The sequence below is a fragment of the Brienomyrus brachyistius genome, chromosome 17, assembly GCF_023856365.1.
Source record: "Brienomyrus brachyistius isolate T26 chromosome 17, BBRACH_0.4, whole genome shotgun sequence".
In the NCBI taxonomy this organism is placed as follows: domain Eukaryota; kingdom Metazoa; phylum Chordata; class Actinopteri; order Osteoglossiformes; family Mormyridae; genus Brienomyrus; species Brienomyrus brachyistius.
In genome coordinates this window covers 15,975,586-15,995,599 of record NC_064549.1, presented here as the reverse complement: position 1 = coordinate 15,995,599, position 20,014 = coordinate 15,975,586, and the positions used below count along the sequence as shown (strand labels likewise).

The following is a 20,014-nucleotide window of genomic DNA, read 5'->3' as shown; positions in this document are numbered from 1 at the left end:
ACACAGAATACACATCACCATATACTATGGGCAATTTACAGATATTAAATATCGTCCTGGAGTGCGGTAGCAGACTGGAATAGCAGAAGAAAATCATGCAACACGAGGAGAGCATGAAATTGTCCCACCTTGGAACTGTGAGGGAAGCGAGCCAATGTGCCTCCCCAGCGAAAATTCCTGTTTTTTCAAATACAAAAACAATATTAACTGTCATAGTAATTATCTGGATTTGTCAACCTGACAATCTGCTTGTCGACATTAATGTGCCTTTAATTTCTAGAATAATACAGATTTTAAAATGACAAATTTCAGCTAAATATCCAATACCTGTATTACAGCAGACACATACTTGACCCACTGCCCACTGCTAGAAATGCTGTCCTGGAAAATAAATAAATAAATAAATGTATGCATTCAAAACAAACATTTATATCATATTCCATCCATGTCGAAGACCACATGCAATCGTTTTTAAAATTCAGTGAATTATTATAATGAAAAGGGAAACAATTTGCATCAGAAGGTCAGCAAGATACTTCCTGACAGATCTCTTTAAGAATAAACTTACCTTTCTGTGTGAATGGTATCTGTAGGGTTTTTACAAAAGAAAATGTGACTGTCGTAATGCTTTCTGTATTTCTGTCCAAACAGACTGAGGATTTAGGAAATCGTTCTGCTCTTTATAGGTCCTCTGACTATTAAGTCACCTGACTTTCATCTCTGGCCCATAGAAACCGTCAGCTGCTTGTAACAGATTGTTATGACTTGCACGTCCAGTCCTCATGTGTGCCGCACCCCCTGATCATCCACGTGGGTTTCCCCAATTGTGCCCAGTCATTTCCTGTTATTTCGGCTTGTCTTGTGTATTTAGTCCGCGTCTAAGTCCGTATTCCCCAGATCCGTCAATGATGTTCGTCGCCGTCTGCCCTGTCTAAAAAACCCTTGTATCCTGTAATCCTGCCTACCTGCCTCATCCTTCCCTGCTTCCTGCCTGCCCATCTACCCGCAATCACAACACAGATAAGTCATCCTATCTTTAAATATATATTTGTTACTCATGGTTTTGGGATACATAGCTTTTATTCTTGCAGAAGCGTCATACAAATATTTTCTTGGAAATTTTTTAAGGATATTTTTTAACTAAACTTTTACAGAAGTTTAATGTCCATGCAAGTGCACTTTTCATATAAAGAATATACTGAGATGGCTGACAGTATGTAACACTTATGACCTGGAAGTGAACAGATCTTGAGAAAAATTGAAGCAGAGCCGCATAGGAATAAAGTGTGGTAGTTTTAGACATTTTGTGCCATTAGTACGATAACGCAAAAAGTATTTGCCAGATCTTTGTCAACCTTCACAGACATGTTGTAGGGGTGAAGATCTTAACATGATCAAATTTTGAGATAAACTGCACCAGAATTCAAACAGTGATATATAGGGAAGGATGAGATGATTGGAGGCTTATCACTCTATTTCTTATTACTACTGACAGCCAAAGGTGCCCTCTTGTGAACACAGTTATCTACCTCTGATGGCTAGATGACTGAATCGGGGTATTTCCAAAATGACACGTCTTGTTGGATGTTCCTGTTATGCAGTAGTCAGTACCTTCCAAAAGTGGTCCAAGGCCCCCTCAGTTCTTTGGAAGTTCATTTTTTATTGCATTGATAATTAATTAATATCACAGTATTGCATTATACTATATGCTACAAGTCAGCCTAACCCATTGCCATGAAAATGAGTTTGTAAGAGTTTTTCTGAATTGCTAAAATACTAACCCCCATTTAAAAAACCATCAGAACTCCTTTATCCAATCCAATAAACCAATCCCACAGTTGGCAAAACCTTGTACACTGTTTGCAAATCTGAATCTTCGGTTTAGTAAAACTATAAACACACTTGGAGCCAGAATGGCACACACAGAGTCCAAAATGACACACAACTAACACCCTGTTTTCATCATTAACACACTACCACTCAAAACTGAGCACATGTGTCCAATCTGTGATATATGGAACCCAATCAATAAACAGGATATAAGACAAGTCAAAAGCAAGTGGCATGAGTGAAGTAAGCAATAGACCCTTACAACAGAAGAGGAAGAGGGTTGCGTGTCAGAGGGGGTGGACAATGAGGAAGACCATGATGAAGAGCTGTAATTTTGAATGAAATTAGGGCAACAATCATAGATCATGTTCTAGGTCATGGCATGACTATCAGGGAAGCAGGGCAACATAAGATACAATAGATCTTTATTGTCACTATTACAGAAATAGTGAAAAACAGTTTAGCAGCTCTCTGTTTACAGCATAAGAGTAATAAATAAAAGAAATAAGAACATACAAAAAGAGAGACAGTCATCCTATTATAGAATGAGTATCTTAGTGCAATGAGTGCAGTATGTTAGTCTGTATAGAAGACAGTCATTCAGGGGGTGGGGGATGGGCACATTTGACTGCCTGTGGGTAAAAGATTTTCATAAGTCTTTTTGTTCCTGCTCTGATTGACCTGTAGCGTCTGCCAGAGGGGAGGGAGGAGAAAAGATATTGTCCAGGATGTGAGGAGTCTTCGATGATTTTACTGGCTCTCCGGTGGAGTCTGCCAGAGTAAATGTCCTTGAGGGGAGGTAGTGCCATTCCGATTACCCGCTCTGCCGCCCTTACCACCCACTACAGGTTCTTCCTGTCTTCGTCAGTGCAGCTTCTGAACCACACTGTGCAGCAGTACATCAGGAGGCTGTTGATGGTCAAGCGGTAAAAACTGGTTAGCAGCTTTTTGGAGAGGTGGGCCTGACGCATCTTCCTGAGGAAGTACATTCTTTGTTGTGCCTTCCCCACCTGGTGAGAGTTGTTTGTGGACCAGGTAAGGTCGGCAGAGATGTGGACCCCTAGGAACTTGAAGCTCTCCACCCTCTCTACCTCTCAATTAATGTAGAGGGCAGAGTGCTCAACCTGCTTGTCACATCATTCTGTTACAAGTTGCTGTCACATCATTGCTTCAGCTGCTGGACCTCCTCCCTGTAGGCTGATTCGTCGTTGTTGTCAATTGTCCTACAATGGTGGTGTCGTCAGCAAATATGATAATGGTGTTGCTGGTGTGAATGGGAGAACAGTTGAAAGTGAAAAGGGAATAGAGGAGGGGACTAAGGACATACCCCTGTGGCGTGCCTGAGTTCTGGATGAGAGTGCCTGCAAAGGTTTCTTAATAAAAGTGTTTAATGCCCTAGATTTGGTGCAAAAATCGATTGGCAGATTTGATTCTTTTCAGATTTTATGGGTTGTTTTTTTTTTTTACTGAAAGTTTTTTTGACCATGAGGATATGTATTTTTTTCAGTTTTGCACTTTATGTCTTATTCAGTTGTTGCTTCGGTTGGCATGTTGCTTGACCTGTTGAATGTGTCAAGGCTTATTGTTTTTAAATTGAGAATTTAAGGTTATTTAGTATAAGTATTAGTTTTGCACTTCATTTTTTACAACTGACATAATGCTGGAACTATTTAAATGATTCTAAGTGTGTTTTTGATATTTACACAATTTTACAGCTGGTGCTGCTACCTGTTTGTGAAGTGTGACATAAATAAATTCCTTTGGGATGTCTTTAAGTTCAATGTAGTTCTGTTTGCTGTTCTAATATGTACATAGTCGTTTATTTATTCTGTGATATAACCTTACTGACAAACAACACAATTCCAACCAAAATTATGCTAATAATAAAGTAAAAACATGTATTATACCGGAATCTGTATCAGTATCGACAGTTGTCATCAGGGCCCTGTGAGGAGGCGAGGTGAAGAGGGAGGAGAAGCCGCCGAACTGACCGGCGAAGGCAACCGACGAGTCGGGGCCGGGGGAACCACAGGCGACCGACGAGGCATCGGACGAGAAACTGCAGCCGGCCGACGAGGTACTGGAGGTGGACCTGTAGGTGATTAGCGAGCAGGAGCCAGGGGGACCCCAGATGACCACCGAGCAGGAGCTGGAGGACTCAAAGCTAGGGGGACCGAAGGCAAGCCAGGGGCAGCGCGGGTGGGACCCGACCCCAGCGCAGGTGTCCTCTCCCTTTTCCGGGAGACCAAGAGGCGGGGATCTGCCATGCTGGGGTGAAGGAGTCACTCCAGAGGGAGTCACAGGGGAAGTCTCCAAGGGGTCCCATTTGAGCTCCTCCTCCATCTCCACTAAGGACATACAGTCAGCACCTCCTCGGGGAAAGGGACTGGGGCCATGGGAGCCGGGGGCACAGGAACAGGGTCCTGGGATCTGGGACCTCCTGGGGGACAAGCACTGGGGCATGGGTGCAGGGTCTGGGGGATCAGGGACCTCCTCGGGGATGGGAGCCGGGGGCATGAGGGCTAGAGCAGGAACTGGGGGGGCTGGAGCTGAAGGGTTAGAAACCTTGGGGGGCGGAGTAGGAACTGCCGGAGTAGCAGCTTCGGGGGGTGGAGCAGGAACATCAGGGGGCACAGTAGGAACCTCGGGGGATGCAGCAGGAACCGTCAGCGCAGGAACCTTGGAGGTGGAGCCAGGGTTTATACCTCAGCAGTGAGCTTTTGGGAAGTTGGGGACCCGCGGGATGGCATCTCCAATAGACCTGGTCCCTTTAATAGCCAGACGCATCCTGAGAAAGGGGCGAGCTGCCGGCGCTGGAAGCCAAACAGCGGCAGTGATGTCAGGTGCGAACACCGCCGGATTAAGAATCGGGAGGGGCTACTCCTGACTTGCTGCAGGGGAGGCAGCAGAAACCATGATGGATCCCAGGAGGACGTCCGGTGCGTCCTTCCATCTACAGCTTTTCCGCTTCTTCTGTCTTGCTGCTTCTGGCGGAGTCTCAGGCATTTCTGGTAACTCAGACAGGGGACCATAGGGTAGTCCGCTGTCGATGGCCACCCGCCACATCATGGACTCTGTGGCGGAGGAGCTCCCCTCTTCCACCATATATAATCGCGCACCTCTTTGTCAAGGTGCTCGTCCTAGGATGGAAACATCTCCAGAATGTCCCCCGAGTGAGTAGCCAGGGCGAGAGCCGCAGGGTCCTACTGGACCATGGGCTGTTGCAGCCAATAAATTCAGTATTCAGGGTATTCAGCCTCAGTCAAATGAGGTATCTTTTCTTGGCGGAGTCCAGTCATTCTGTCCTGGTTCGCTCAGGTAGGGAGCGGGGAAGCAGCACATGAGCCGGGAAAGAGAAACACGATACATCAAAGGACAAAGTTTATGACCGGAAGCGGGAACACATACCAAATGCAGACTTAAATACGTTGGACTAATGCCATCAACAAGAAATATGGCGATTCCACATGAGGTAGATGAGGGGACATGGCACACAGAAGGAGCAGAGGAACGAGGCATGACAATAACTTTCGTTTACATCAAAGTTATAGCCAACATGACAGCTTATGTTAACTGCTATTTGAGCAAAGTTAGGTCTCTGACCTGTAACATCATTTTTATACTACAATATAGTACATAATTTTTGCCTGACCCATTTTGCAAGGCATTGGGAGGAGCAGATATCAGATGATATAGGTCTATTTACTGAGATTTGTAATATTTCATTAAGAAATATCTGCCTATAAGGTTCTGAAATTCATTGCAAATAAAACTTTGAAACAAAATATTATATTTTTGTATTTTACATAAACAGGGATGACATAACTGGCTGTGTGTTATTGAAGACCAATACTCTAAATTGTGGTGTATAACTTAAGCATTTTGCTTATTTTGCTGAAAGGGATCTTGATATGCATTATTATTATTTCTTCCACACAACAGAACCAAGGCAACACACAATGCATAGATTTCCCTGTTGAGAAACAAAGCTTTTAAGGAGACTGTGGTTGCTGGTGTTCCACAATCCATCCCATTGAAGAAAAGAAGATTTCAAGAAAGCTTCGGCAATCAAACTTCATCCTTACCAGTCCAGAGCAGACCACCACTGGACCATGCATGAAGTTCTTATTAGGGACCAATCAGGGAGTTCAGCTGCTTCTGCTAAATAGGTTTATGATTTTTTGAGTCGGGATTAAACTGGATATAACCATATCTGCTCCTTTCTTATTGTCGTCCGTTCATCAAGTCTTTATTATTTTAAGTCTATTAAAATTCAGATTCTGATCAACAAGACTGCACCCCCACAACATGACACACCGGCTTGACCAAACCATCAGACAAAAGTGGAAACATCAAATAATTAAACAAATCACAAAACTATAAATAAACTAAATGTTAGAAAAAATATAAAAAATGAACCTAAACATTAAGGAATCCAATATCCTATTTCTCAGATGACTCAATATTTACCCTAATGACAAATTTTACACCCCCCAACCAGGCCTTTCCCAGGCAGCAAACAAAAGGTAACTAAAACAAAATAAACCATAACTTAATGTGTACACCATAAATGATACTGCAAAGAATATTTTGTAAAATCTAAATCTTCATCAAGAAACTTATTAGAAAAAATAGAAAAAATTAGAATAAATTCTAACAACAAATGACAAAATGCATTTATTAGTAATTAGTGAAAATAATAACCAAACAATAAAGAAATTACAATACATTGGGGAAAAGCCATCACAGCTTGCAAGTAGTATTTTTGTTGTAAATGAATAATCTGTACATCATAATTTTTAATGCAACCATTAAACAGATATTAAAGTATAGGTCATTCTCGTGATCCTGAGAATTGTTCAAATAAAAAAAAAGTTATAGTGAAATACATAACATGTTTTTTTGTGTAGAGGAATTGACATCACCATAAATTTTAGGTATATTGAAATAGCCTTTTGTTGCTCTGATGTAATGCTATTTTTTAACCATTTTCCCCAAATATGTAGCCAAAACTCAGTAACAAAAACACAAACAGCTTTTAAATGCTTCAAGTTTATTGCATGTAATAAAACACTAAACAGTTAATTTGATGCCAATTTTTGCTCAGTTTTTATTAGTTTTGTCATTTTTTTCACATCTCAGAAAACTCTTCGATTAATTGGTTATATTTTTTAACGCATTCACAGCCCTGAAGTATATATACACACAGTAATTTATTGTTTAACAATAACATTCTTTAAACAATTTAACATTCATTTTGAAGTCTCCAACGCAGGAATAACTAACCTATCTTTCTAGACTGTACATAACAAATAAACCTGAATTAATTTCATGTTAATGTCTCTGAACCACTTGTTGATTAGTTGATTATTTGTCACTTATTGTTTGCCGTAGTTACTATCATGCTCTTGTATTTTTTTCTAATTTTTTTTCTATAACATTCATTTAGAAATCTCTTACTAAAAGCCACCTTTACAGAAATTGTTAATAATGTATGACAAAAATCTAGAAAAAAAGTAAGCCAAGACAGTTATTAATGATATATAGATTTATTAATATCTAAAACCAGTCAGTTGACTAATTATTTGTTCCAGTTACTGTGTTTTTGTATTTTTTTCTTCTGAAACTTCTTTTTACAAAGTCCTTGATCTCCGCAGTATTCAGAGAATACACAATGGGGTTCAGCATGGCAGGAATGGCATATGAAAGCGATATATTAATGATCCTTGCATTGCGGTGGACAGAACCGGCCATTGCACCTATGTAAATGCCCAATATTGGAAAATAATATGCTGATACTAATATTAGGTGGGAAAAACAGGTCTTTAAGGCTTTTAGACGTCCTTCCCATGATGCAATTTTAAACAGCGCCAACAAAATACATACATAAGATAAACAAATCAGAGACAATGGTAGAAGAAAATATAATATTGTGAATAATTTTGCCATTGTATAATTCGGCAGGTTATCATTGCAAGCCATTCTGTATAGAGGCCCATGGTCACAGAAATAGCTGTCAATCACTATGGATTTACAGAAAGACAGCCTAGTAACCAATAGCACTGCACTCATTACAAACACAACATTAAATATGCATCCCACAGTGAGAATAATGCCCATTGTTGTGTTTGTGACAATGCTGTGGTATCTCAGTGGGAAGCAAATTGCTACAAACCTGTCATATGCCAGAACAGTAAGCATGACAGATTGCACTGAACTAAAAAAATATATAAAAAACATGTTAGACACACAGGCCTCATATGTTATTTGATGTATATTTAAAAGACAGACATTAATCACATTGGGAAGAACAGCAGTACTCTCTCCCAAGTCAGCTACAGCTAATGTAAAAATAGCCATATATTTTGGGGTGTGAAGAGAACGGTCTACATAAATAATGAGTGTGACACAGGAGTTCCCCAAGACAGTGACCACATAAACCAAACACAAGAATATGAAGTAGTACTGAGCATGAGGTATGTTAGAAAAACCAGTGATGAAAAAATACTGAGGACGCACGAAAGAGTTTGCAGTTGCATTTTGGTTTAATGTGTCTCCCATGTTTTCTCAAAGTTGTTGGTTTCAGTCTTGTTTAACCTGAAAAAGGAAAACATGTTTACCTTCTTAAACTTGCGGGTTGCTCTACAGATAATCCATCCACCTGTATCCCAGCCGCTTATCCAGTGCAGGGTCACTAGGGGCTTGGAGCCTATCGCCGGCAGCTCAGGGCATAAGGCATGGGAGCACTTGGGATGGCCCTCGGTGCATTACCAGGCACACACACACACAGAATACACATCACCATATACTATGGGCAATTTACAGATATCAAATATCCTCCTGGAGTGCGGTAGCAGACTGGAATAGCAGAAGAAAATCATGCAACACGAGGAGAGCATGGAAATTGTCCCACCTTGGAAGTGTGAGGGAAGCGAGCCAATGTGCCTCCCCAGCGAAAATTCCTGTTTTTTCAAATATAAAAACAATATTAACTGTCATAGTATTTATCTGGATTTGTCAACCTGACAATCTGCCTGTCAACATTGTGTCTTTAATTTCTAGAATAATACAGATTTAAAAATTACAAATTTCAGCTAAAATATCTGTATTACAGCAGACACATACTTCAAGTGTCCACTGCTAGAAATAATTAAATAAATAAATGTATGCATTCAAAATAATATATCAAAGACCACATGAAATCGTTTTTTAAATTCAGTGAATTATTATAATGAAAAGGGAAACATTTTCTATCAGAAGGTCTGCAAGATACTTGCTGACAGATCTCTTTAAGAACAAACTTACCTTTCTGTGTGAATGGTATCTGTAGGGTTTTTACAAAAGAAAATGTGACTGTCGTAATGCTTTCTGTATTTCTGTCCAAACAGACTGAGGATCTAGGAAATCGTTCTGCTCTTTATAGGTCCTCTGACTATTAAGTCACCTGACTTTCATCTCTGGCCCATAGAAACCGTCAGCTGCTTGTAACAGATTGTTATGACCTGCACGTCCAGTCCTCATGTGTGCCACACCCCCTGATCATCCACGTGGGTTTCCCCAATTGTGCCCAGTCATTTCCTGTTATTTCGGCTTGTCTTGTGTATTTAGTCCGCGTCTAAGTCCATATTCCCCAGATCCGTTCAACGCCGTTTGCCCTGTCTAATAAACCCTCGTATCCCGCACTCCTGCCTACCTGCCTCATCCTTCCCCGCTTCCTGCCTGCCCATCTACCCACAATCACAACACAGATAAGTCATCTTATGTTTAAATATATATTTGTTACTCATGGTTTTGGGATACATAGGTTTTATTCTTGCAGGAGCGTCACAGAAATATTTTCTTTGAAATTTTTTAAGGATATTTTTTAACTAAACTTTACAGAAGTTTAATGTCCATGCAAGTGCACTTTTCATAGTGAAAGAATATACTGAGATGGCTGACAGTATGTAACACTTATGACCTGGAAGTGAACAGATTTTGAGAAAAATTGAAGCAGAGCCGCATAGCAATAAAGTGTGGTAGTTTTAGACATTTCATGCCATTTGTAGGATAACTCAAAAAGTATTTGCCAGATCTTTGTCAACCTTCACAGACATGTTGTAGGGGTGAAGATCTTGACATGATCAAATTTTGAGATAAACTGCACCAGAATTGAAACAGTGATATATAGGGGCAGCAAGGAGAAGGATGAGATGATTAGAGGCTTATCACTCAATTTCTTATTACTATTGACAGCCAAGGGTGCCCTCTTGTGAACACAGTTATCTACCTCTGATGGCTAGATGACTGAATCAGAGTATTTCCAAAATGACACGTCTTGTTGGATGTTCCTGTTATGCAGTAGTCAGTACCTTCCAGAACTGGTACAAGGCCCCCTCAGTTCTTTGGAAGTTCATTTTTTTAAATTGTATCGATAATTAATTTATATCACAGTATTGCATTACACTATATGCTTCAAGTCAGCCTAACCCATTGCTATGAAAATGAGTTTGATACAGTTTTTCTGAGTTGATATAACACTAAACCCCATCTTTAGAATCAGAATCATAATGGGAAAAACTTTATTGATACTTCGAGGGAAATTATTTTGTTGTATTTGCTCAACAACCAGTTAAGTGATTAAGGTAAAAATGTAATTACAATAAACAATAAGAAAACAGTAAAACACAATAAACCAATAAGTGTAGTAAATTACCAAATGTGCAGTAATGTAGCTAAAAACAAATTAAAACTGTACAGGTATGTGTCCTTCAAAAAAAAAAAAAAACTGGAGATGATATTGATGAGCTGTATTATGTTATGCAAAACATACTATACACTATTATATACAGTAAGGTATTATACAGTATACCCTACACATATTATATATTCAGATGTACAATTGGAAAATTATATACAGAATATGCAAAAAACTAGGACTGTACAATGTATGTCATCCACCATATTATACGATGTGCAAGTGGTATGAATATAAATGATATGAAAAGAACTATATCTCAGTGTTCAGCAGAAAGGAGAGGAGTTGTACAGTTCGACGGCCACTGGGAGGAAGTATTGTCACTGGTGGTGTTCAGTAGTACACTTACAGTAATCATTCTGAGTCTCTGGCTGAAGGTGCTCTTGTGTTCAACCACGACACTGTGCAATGGGTGGGAGATGGAAAGGAATTTGGAAAATGTCCTCCTCTATGCCACCATCTGGAAAGAGTCTAACTGCACTCCCAGGACAGCTTCGGCCTTTTTTATTTCATGGATCACTTAATGGATGAAGCTAGATTCAATCTGGCAAAAAGGAGAAGGAGAGGTTGCAACATAATTATAGAACATTATAGAAGTGCCTGGCCAGCGTGGTGAATATGTGGCCATATGTGCTGCCATCAGTAGCTATGGGGTTATTCACCACCTGCTGCAGACCTGCCTGGGGGAACCCCAGTGACATCACATGGACACTCCACGTAATTATGACCACACCTCATTGGAAAATCAGTGAAACCCCATTCTGTCTGTGGCGTAACTCGCTGGTGGTTCTTTTTTGGGGCCATACCCCCTCCCAGCTGTGACTGAGAATCGCTTATTGATTTTTATATTACATTAGCCAGACGTGAGATCTACTTGGGTTTTCCTTGAGTTTGAGTGCTTTCTTGGTAAATTATGACCTGTCTGTCTGCCCATTTTTTTCTGACTCTGTTTCTGCCATCAGACTATGAGACCTGTCTAGTCCCCTTCCCTGTCCATCGACTACACTCTAAAAAATAAAACTAATCAATAGTCGAAAGAGTGCAATAAAATGCCAACTTGTATGTTACATTTTTTTCTTTTGTGTTCTTTTGTCCTCCGTACATTTTGTCTTTGAATGTGAAAACCTTCATTCTGCGAAAGAAAGCAATGCGACGGATATTTCTTTGCGCATGTGCCAAAGTATTTTCCATTACCAAGTTTTACCAACTTACTCCTCCATTTTGACAGCGGTTGTGCATGAGGTGCTTGGACATTCAATGGTTCCAGATTTGTTAAAAAGGAAAAACAAGTTTGCTGCTAAATCCTATTTATTATAAATGTTGTGTAAGCTCATTAGAGAGAGAACATGGTAACTTTAACCTGAGCAGTTTCTTAAGTAAAAGATGTTGTTAGACTTACGGAAAACCAAGTGTTTAAAAAAGAATTTTCAAAATGGTTATGGAACAGGACTTGATGTTTAAATTAAAGTTAAGAAATTGTCAATGTCGGCTGTGCATTTTAATGAATATTGTTTTTGTACCCTATGCCTGGCAGTATAACTTTATACGTCTGTATTGCCAAAACTGTTGTAATATGCTTTTAAGGTTCACATTATTTTTGGATTTGTATTATTAGAATTACCTCTGCTATCAAAGTAACTACAGTGGTTAGTCCCTATTATGGCGACAAAACCGCGCCTAGGTTAAAAAAAATATACATGGAATACACTGTTACAGCTCTGTAAGGTAAGATTTATCTAACTTAACTTAAATAGCAATGGCTAATTGCTGGCTTATCAAAAGGACTACATTTTGTCGTCTTGTAATGTGTGTGTATAAATATACACACCTTTTAAAAGCCCTGATTCAGATTTTCAGGGAAAAGGGTGGCAAGGCTACACAGGAATTGAAGACTCTTCTGGAACACTTAGACACAGGTACAGTAGGGTGGGTCACAATACATTACCAAAAAACTTGGACACGATAAAATTAGAAGAGGACAAATTGTTTCTGGCATATCAGCGTGGTGAAAGGAAAATGTGTATGGGAAAAGTTGAGGAAGAACTTGCAGCCCTAGAAGATTATCAAGAATTGAAAAAGAATTAAATAGAGAGAAAAAGAAAAATTGAGACAAGAAGAAGAAAATATTGCAGGTACCTCTGGGTCTTGTAGTGCTGACCCTAGCAGGTACATGTCACTTCCAACCAAGCCAAACATTGATCAGTCTGATTTCATGGCTTGCAGTGATGTTGCGCTACCAAGGCGCAGACCCCAGCTCTGTTATCCCCACGTGGCAGACCCCGGCCAGGACCTTAGCTATCCATATTCAGGAGGGGGAGAGGTCACTTGCGCAGAGGTTGGTTCCTGCCCACCTTACCCACTGTCTCGCCCTTGGTCTCTGTGGCTGGGGCTTGACGGTCACCTGTAGTTCCCCGGACTCCTGCTCGGCGGTCGCCTGCGGGTCCTCCTCCGATGATTCTTCCCCCACTTCGACTAATCGGTTGTCTGCAGGTTCCCCCGCTCCGACTCGTCAGTCACCTATGCCTGGGCCGGCTGTGGCTGCGCCTTTACCTGCCGCAGCTGCTGTTCCCTTCTCTCCTCTGCCAGTGTCCCCTTCGCCTTCCTCCTTGCCTCCTCTGGTGCCTCCTTCGTCTACCTCCTCGCCTCCTTCGACTGCCCATCCGTCTGCCTCCTCACCCCCTTCATCGTCCCTTCCTGCTCCTGCCTTGCCATCGCCGAGGGTCCCTTCGACTCCAACCTCGTGGTTGCCTGCTGCCCCTGTAGCCTCTGCCTCTCACCCACTGGGGTTCCCTCTGGCTCCCCATTTCCCCCATCCTTTGCCTTCCTGCTTCCTGTTTTTGTGCCCCCTGTGTCTGCTCCTCGTCCTCCTGTTTCTCCTTCATTTGCGCCTGGCCCTTTCGTTCCTCCCATTGCTGTTCCCCCTTTGTCTCCGTTTTTGTTGCCTCTGTGCCTGTTTGCTTTCCCTGTTGTTTGTCGACTGTTGTCTAGGTTGCTGCCTTTGTGTCTGTTCTGCGTGCCTGTCTTGTTTCTGGTGCCCCGTTGATGTTTTGCTCTTGTTTTCTAGGTCCCGCGTCCCCAGTCTCTTTCCTCGCTTCCCATAGGCACGCCCGGTGTTTGCGCCTTTGGGGGGGGTTCTGTCATGACCCGCTTGTCCAAACCTCCCGTATGCCATGCCCCCACATCTACCCTGTGTGGACTCCTCGTGTTTATCAGCTGTTATTCCCAAGTCCTGTCATTAGCATTACGTGTGTTCTAGAGTTTCTTCCCCCGCAAATAAAGCCTTCTTTGTGTCCACGGCTTCCTTACCTGCTTCCCTGTGCCGATCATAACATTCGCCTCCTGATTTGGATTCTCTCTGGATTACTCTAGCATTGACCCTGACTGTTGACTCACAGTTTTACTTTGCTCCTAATAAACCGGATTCGGGAGCCTGACTCTGCAAATGTGTCTTGCTTACCGTGCCTTTCCTCACACCACCTTGTTACTCCTGGGCCATACAACACTGAACTTCTACTAACATTCCAGTATGGTGAACGGGATGCTCTTGCTGTGACATGAACAGAGAGGTCACGAGCAGGTAGAGCATCCCATTTAATCTTATCGTTTGTGACAATGTGAGCTTTCACCGTGGTCCAAGAAGATGTGATGGGTTGAACATTAACAAGCACCTTGCACCTTACACCACCCGACTTAAACCAGTACATTCATGTTACCCAGCACTTGAATTTTTGCCTAGTTGCATGAATTCTGATACAATAAGCTCACAGTGAAAATGAACTGCTATTTATTTATTTGACCTTCACCTGTCACTCATGTTCACCATTTTGAAAAGCTTTGAGTAATGAAGCATCTTTCAGCACATTTGAAGATGTAGTTTCGGCGCCTCAGAAAGCCTCTGTGCCCAGCCTCCCTCATACTCAAAGCATGGTTAAGACCATAGTCAATCAATGTGACCTAGATCTCATCTGAGACAACTGTCCTCTTACTCACACTTCTTCACTTCTAGCTCTTGTCTTATCATTGAGCTCCATTTTTCTCCAAAACAGGAGTGCTCATCTATGGCATTTTTATTTAGTCTAAAACCTCTGATTTCTAAGTGAACAATATTAAGCAACTAGTGTCTACACCTGAGAGGAGTGGGTGCAACCAACTGGTAAATAAAGCTTGGAAATTTGGGTGTCGTTGCTTTACAAAGGAACACAAGATTTTCATTTTGAATGGGGTGCCTAATGTAGAGAATTGTGGGTAATGTTTTGCAAAATGTGTGGTTTACAATTGAAAATTTATTGTAAATCAGAAAAAGTGCTTTTGCAGACTTTGTTTTGGAATTCGGTACATGGGTTTGATGTTTCAGTGATTAAGTTCCAAGTTCCAATTTTATTGTGTAAAGTATTGTGGAAACAAAATCCAATAACGTGTTAATACACGTTTGAAGAACACCCCCTTGTAATAATCAGGGAGGCGTGGCACACATGAGGATCGTACGAGCTGGGCATGACAGAACCCCCCCCCAAAGGCGCGCTCTCCGGGCATGCCTCAGGGGAGGCGACGGACGAGACGAGGGATACGGGACCTGGAACAGAAGAACAAAACCATTAATGGGGCACAGGGAACAGGACTGAAACACAGAACTGGCACAGAGACAGGAAATAGGACAGGACCTGACACAGGACGGGAAAGGCGGACATGCAGATCAGGAAGGGAGACACAGAGGGAACAGGCAGAACAAAAGGACCAGGAGTGACTGGAGGGAACACCGGGGGACGAGGAGCAGAGACGGGCGGAACAAGGGAACGAGGAGCAGACGAAGGAGGGACAAAGACGGGAGACCAGGGAGAGAAGGAGGGGGAACAAAGGGGAGCCCGAGGGAGGCCCAGCGGGCGACGGGCAGCCGTCGGAGGGGCCGCAGACGGCCGGGACGCCGGAGCAGGAGGGGACCTCTCAGCGGCAGAGGAGGCAGGGCGAGGGACTGACGGAGGGGTTGAGGAGGGAGTTGGTGGGAGAACCAGGGAAGGGGACGAGGGAGCTGGAGGGGACCCTGGCGAGGGCAAGGAGAGGGGGGGAGCCGCTGTAGGCAGCGACGTCCTCCGACGCGCCGGAGTGGGGGGACCCGCAGGCGACTGAGGAGCCACAGTCGGGGAGCCCGCAGGCGACTGACAAGGAGGGCCAGGACCCGCAGGCGACGACCGAGCCCCAGCGCAGGCTTGGGAGGGCGAGCCAGGCGGCCGGGTGGGTGGGTGGGTGGGACCCCAGTCCTGCGTCTGTATCCTCTCCTCTTACGGGACACAGACAAACGGACCCCTGGTGGGGGTCGAGCTCGCCGGGGCGAGGGCAGAGGAGTCACTAAGAGGGTCCCTGAGGGGTCCCATTCCAACTCCTCTACCTCCAAGGAGGGAGGAGCGGTGGTCGAACAGTCCGGGACCTCCTCGGGGACTAGGGCAGGAAGGACAGGAGTGGGGCGAGGAACAGGAGCCCCAGGGCGCACAGTCACTGGAGGCGGAGGGAGCACCTCTGGCGTGGGCGTGGGAGCTGCAGGCAGAGGGAGCGCCTGCTCGAGCTGCACAGGATATGTGGGCAGCGGAGGCGGCTGCTCGGGCTGTGCAGGAGATGCGGGCAGCGGAGGCGGTTGCTTGGGATGCGCAGGCAGAGGGAGCGCCTTCTCAGGATGCGCAGGCGGCTGCTCAGGTGTAGCGCCTGCAGGGACTGCAGCAGGTGACAAAGGCGGAGGGAGCGCCTCGGGAGGCACTGTATCTGCTGCTGAGGAAGCCTGCCACCTCCTCCATTGGAGCAGTCTCCTCAGGCTCTCCTCTGCGACGACCAAGCTCTGGAGTGGAGACTCCGGGGTGACAGCGGCAAACTCCCTCTGCAGCTGTTCTAGAAGCTCAGCCGCCTCTGAGGAGTCTCTGAAGGCTGCTTCCCCTCTCACATTCCAAAACAGATCCTGGAGGGCAAAAAAACACTTGGCCAGGATCATAGCCGCGGAGGGAGCCGGAGCAGGTATCCCAGCGGATGCAGCAGGCAGATGTGGGGGGAGCGCCTCGGGCCAAGAAGCTGCAGCAAGCAGAGGCAGCTGCTCAGGCTGCGCAGGAGCTTCCGGCAAAAGCGGAGGGAGCTCCTTGGATGGGGCAACTGCAGCAGGCAGCGGAGGCGGCTGCTCAGGCTGCGCGGCGGCCCAGCATGGCCTCCGCACGGGGAAAGCTGCCCGGGGAGGCAGCTTAGCAGCGAAGGTGACGTCGGTAACAGCCAGCGAGTCCTCTTTGCTCCCCATCTGGGAGGGAAGCGGGGACGAACGCGCAGGCCCCCAGAACGATCGTCGGGGCGATCGCGTGCTTCTTCCTCTTCCTCCGTTTTCGGGTCACGGTCGGGGAGAGAGGCTACGTGTTGTCCGCAAAGGCGGACGGCGGGAGAATAGTCCCTGGTTCGCGCGACGTATTGCTCCTTCCGGAGCTCATCCAGCTGTTGAAAGTTCTCGCGCACCTCCAGCTGGGTACGATCAGGGAAGCACATGTGGATAATCAGGGGGGCGTGGCACACACGAGGCTCGTACGAGCTGGGCGTGACATTGGTAGCTGACGGAGAATAAAATATGGGTCGTTTTCCAATTGTAAAAATAAACAGAAAACTGCAGTTAGTTTTCACAAGTTATGGGTATGTGCTCTGGAAATCAAGCCAAACACTTGAAAGAGGACCCTCTGGCGTTGTTGTATGTTGGTATGCAGTGACCATTTTTCACCCAGTGACTTGATCCACGTTAAACTTATCTAACGCCTACTGCCGTCCCATCCACTGGCCATACTAGGGATCTCACCGCTGATGGAAACGTTAACAAGACTCTGTTACCGGTAAGTCTTTCATAGATAGTTAGCAGAATAGGTAGCCTATAATTTTCGTTTACATCGAAATTATAGGCAGCATGACAGCTTATGTTAACTGCCATTTGGGTAAAGTTAGGTCTCTGACCTGTAACATAATGTTTATACTACAATACAATACATAATTTTTGCCTGAGCCAGTTTGCAAGGTATTGGGAGGAGCAGATGCCAGATGACATAGGTCTATATATAAAACTTTGAAACAAAATATTATGCTTATTATATTATATTATACTGTGCGTTATTGAAGACCACTGCTCTAAATTGTGGTGTCATGCCCGGCTCGTACGATCCTCGTGTGTGCCACGCCCCCCTGATTATCCACATGTGCTTCCCTAACCATGCCCAGCTGTATCCTGTTGTTTTGCCCTGTCTTTGTTCTATATCAGTCCAAGTCTTACCCTGCTTTTTGTCCATCATTGATGTTAGTACAACGTTATGTTTCCTCGTCATAGTGTACCCGGTCTCCCCGCTGTCACGCCCATGCAGGCGGAACCCACCAGCTGTGCAACGTCACAAGCAATTAACAAACAGTCAAAAGGAACTGAGAGGCCTGAACACAGTGTGAAGTATTGAGCCAAATGTATTTGAGCCATACCGAGCGATTCTCTGTCTTGCGTCTCCCTGCTTTCCCTTACCGAGTCTGTCTGCCCAGTTTGTGTTCCTTACCTGCTCCATTTCCTCTCCCTAGACCCGCTCCCGTACCTGACCAGCCGTCCCTGCTGAGACCAGCACGTCCTGTTCCCTCTACCCCTCGTGTTCGTGTCCTGTGCTTACTTGTAGGACGGATCCTCTGGCTACTGACCCCTGCTTACGTCTACCGACCACGATCATCGCTACTCCTTGTCTATACCTTTGCTCAGATCTGCCCATTAAAGCCAGCAGTTACCTGCATATCTGGATCCGCGCTTTCTTGTCCAGCCCGCACCACACCCGCTAATAAACCCCCAGTTTTCCCCGTATTCCGCCTGCCTGCCTCGTCCTTCCCTGCCTCCTTCCTGCCAGCCTGCCAGTCCGGCACACGTGTACCCTGACAGTGGTGTATAACTTAATCATTTTGCTTAATCTGCTGAAAGGGATCTTGATATGCATTATTATTATTTCTTCCACACAACAGAACCAAGGCAACACACAATGCATAGATTTCCCTGCTGAGAAACAAGATTTTCAGGGGACTGTGGTTGCTGGTGTTCCACAATCCATCCCATTGAAGAAAAGAAGATTTCAAGAAAGCTTCGGCAATCAAACTTCATCCTTAACAGTTCAGAGCAGACCACCACTGGACCATGCATGAAGTTCTTATTAGGGACCAATCAGGGAGTTCAGCTGCTTCTGCTAAATAGGTTTATGATTTTTTGAGACGGGATTAAACTGGATATAACCATATCTGCTCCTTTCTTATTGTCGTCCGTTCATCAAGTCTTTATTATTTTAAGTCTATTAAAATTCAAATTCTGATCAACAAGACTGCACCCCCACAACATGACACACCGGCTTGACCAAACCATCAGACAAAAGTGGAAACTTCAAATAATTAAACAAATCACAAAACTATAAATAAACTAAATGTTTGAAAAAAATATATAAAAAATTATAAATTAAAACTTATACAAGCAAAAAAATAGAATAAATTTAAAGAACAAATGACAAAATGCATTTATTAGTAATTAGTGAAAATAATAACCAAACAAAGAAATTACAATACATTGGGGAAAATTGGGGGGCGGCATGGTGGTGCAGTGGTTAGCACTGTCGCCTCACACCTCTGGGACCCGGGTTCGAGTCTCCGCCTGGGTCACATGTGTGCGGAGTTTGCATGTTCTCCCCGTGTCGTCGTGGGGTTTCCTCCGGGTACTCCGGTTTCCCCCCACAGTCCAAAAACATGCTGAGGCTAATTGGAGTTGCTGAATTGCCCGTAGGTGTGCATGTGTGAGTGAATGGTGTGTGAGTGTGCCCTGCGATGGGCTGGCCCCCCATCCTGGGTTGTTCCCTGCCTCGTGCCCATTGATTCCGGGATAGGCTCCGGACCCCCCGCGACCCAATAGGATAAGCGGTTTGGAAAATGGATGGATGGATGGATGGATGGGGAAAATTGAGAGCATAAGCTTTAATACTGAGTGCTTGGTAGAGCAGCTATTCCAGCTTGCAAGTAGTGTTTTTGTTGTTAATGAATAATCTGTACATCATAATTTTTAAAGCAACCATTAAACAGATATTAAAGTATAGGTCATTCTCGTGATCCTGAGAATTTTTCGGAAAAAAAAGTTATAGTGAAATACATAACATGTTTTTTTGTGTAGAGGAATTGACATCACCATAAATTTTAGGTATATTGAAATAGCCTTTTGTTGCTCTGATGTAATGCTATTTTTTAACCATTTTCCCCAAATATGTAGCCAAAACTCAGTAACAAAAACACAAACAGCTTTTAAATGCTTCAAGTTTATTGCATGTAATCCACACTAAAGTTAATTTGATAAAAATTTTTGCTCAGTTTTTGTTAGTTTTGCCTTTTTTCACATCTCTGTAACTCACAAAAAACTCTGATTAATTGCTTATATTTTTTAATGCATTC

General features: G+C 43.9%; 3 protein-coding genes across 23 annotated transcripts in view; all 3 read right to left on the bottom strand.

Moving 5' to 3' along the window:
- The window catches only part of LOC125712030 (olfactory receptor 1-like), a 38,327-nt gene that overhangs the window by 1,461 nt on the left and 16,852 nt on the right, over positions 1-20,014 (bottom strand). For 3 of the 14 annotated variants that reach the window (XM_048981648.1, XM_048981645.1, XM_048981647.1), the window contains one exon: positions 129-177. The exons of 2 other annotated variants lie outside the window; for them this stretch is intronic. The gene's annotated coding sequence lies outside the window, so the exon portion shown is untranslated. 9 more of the 14 variants (XM_048981640.1, XM_048981639.1, XM_048981643.1 and 6 more) reach the window with 9 other exon arrangements.
- Positions 6,834-20,014, bottom strand: part of LOC125712023 (olfactory receptor 1-like) — a 45,176-nt gene continuing 31,995 nt past the window's right edge. The window contains exon 4 of the transcript XR_007383179.1: positions 6,834-7,148. The gene's annotated coding sequence lies outside the window, so the exon portion shown is untranslated. The remainder of the gene's footprint in view (positions 7,149-20,014) is intronic.
- Positions 7,274-20,014, bottom strand: part of LOC125712028 (olfactory receptor 1-like) — a 45,507-nt gene continuing 32,766 nt past the window's right edge. For 4 of the 8 annotated variants that reach the window (XM_048981636.1, XM_048981637.1, XM_048981635.1 and 1 more), the window contains one exon: positions 7,274-8,427. In XM_048981636.1, the coding sequence (XP_048837593.1) occupies positions 7,408-8,391 (984 nt within the window). In that variant the 5' untranslated portion in view covers positions 8,392-8,427 and the 3' untranslated portion in view covers positions 7,274-7,407. Of the gene's footprint in view, positions 8,428-8,743; positions 8,793-9,135; positions 9,219-20,014 lie in introns of those variants that run through there. The other 4 variants (XM_048981634.1, XM_048981633.1, XM_048981631.1 and 1 more) reach the window with 2 other exon arrangements.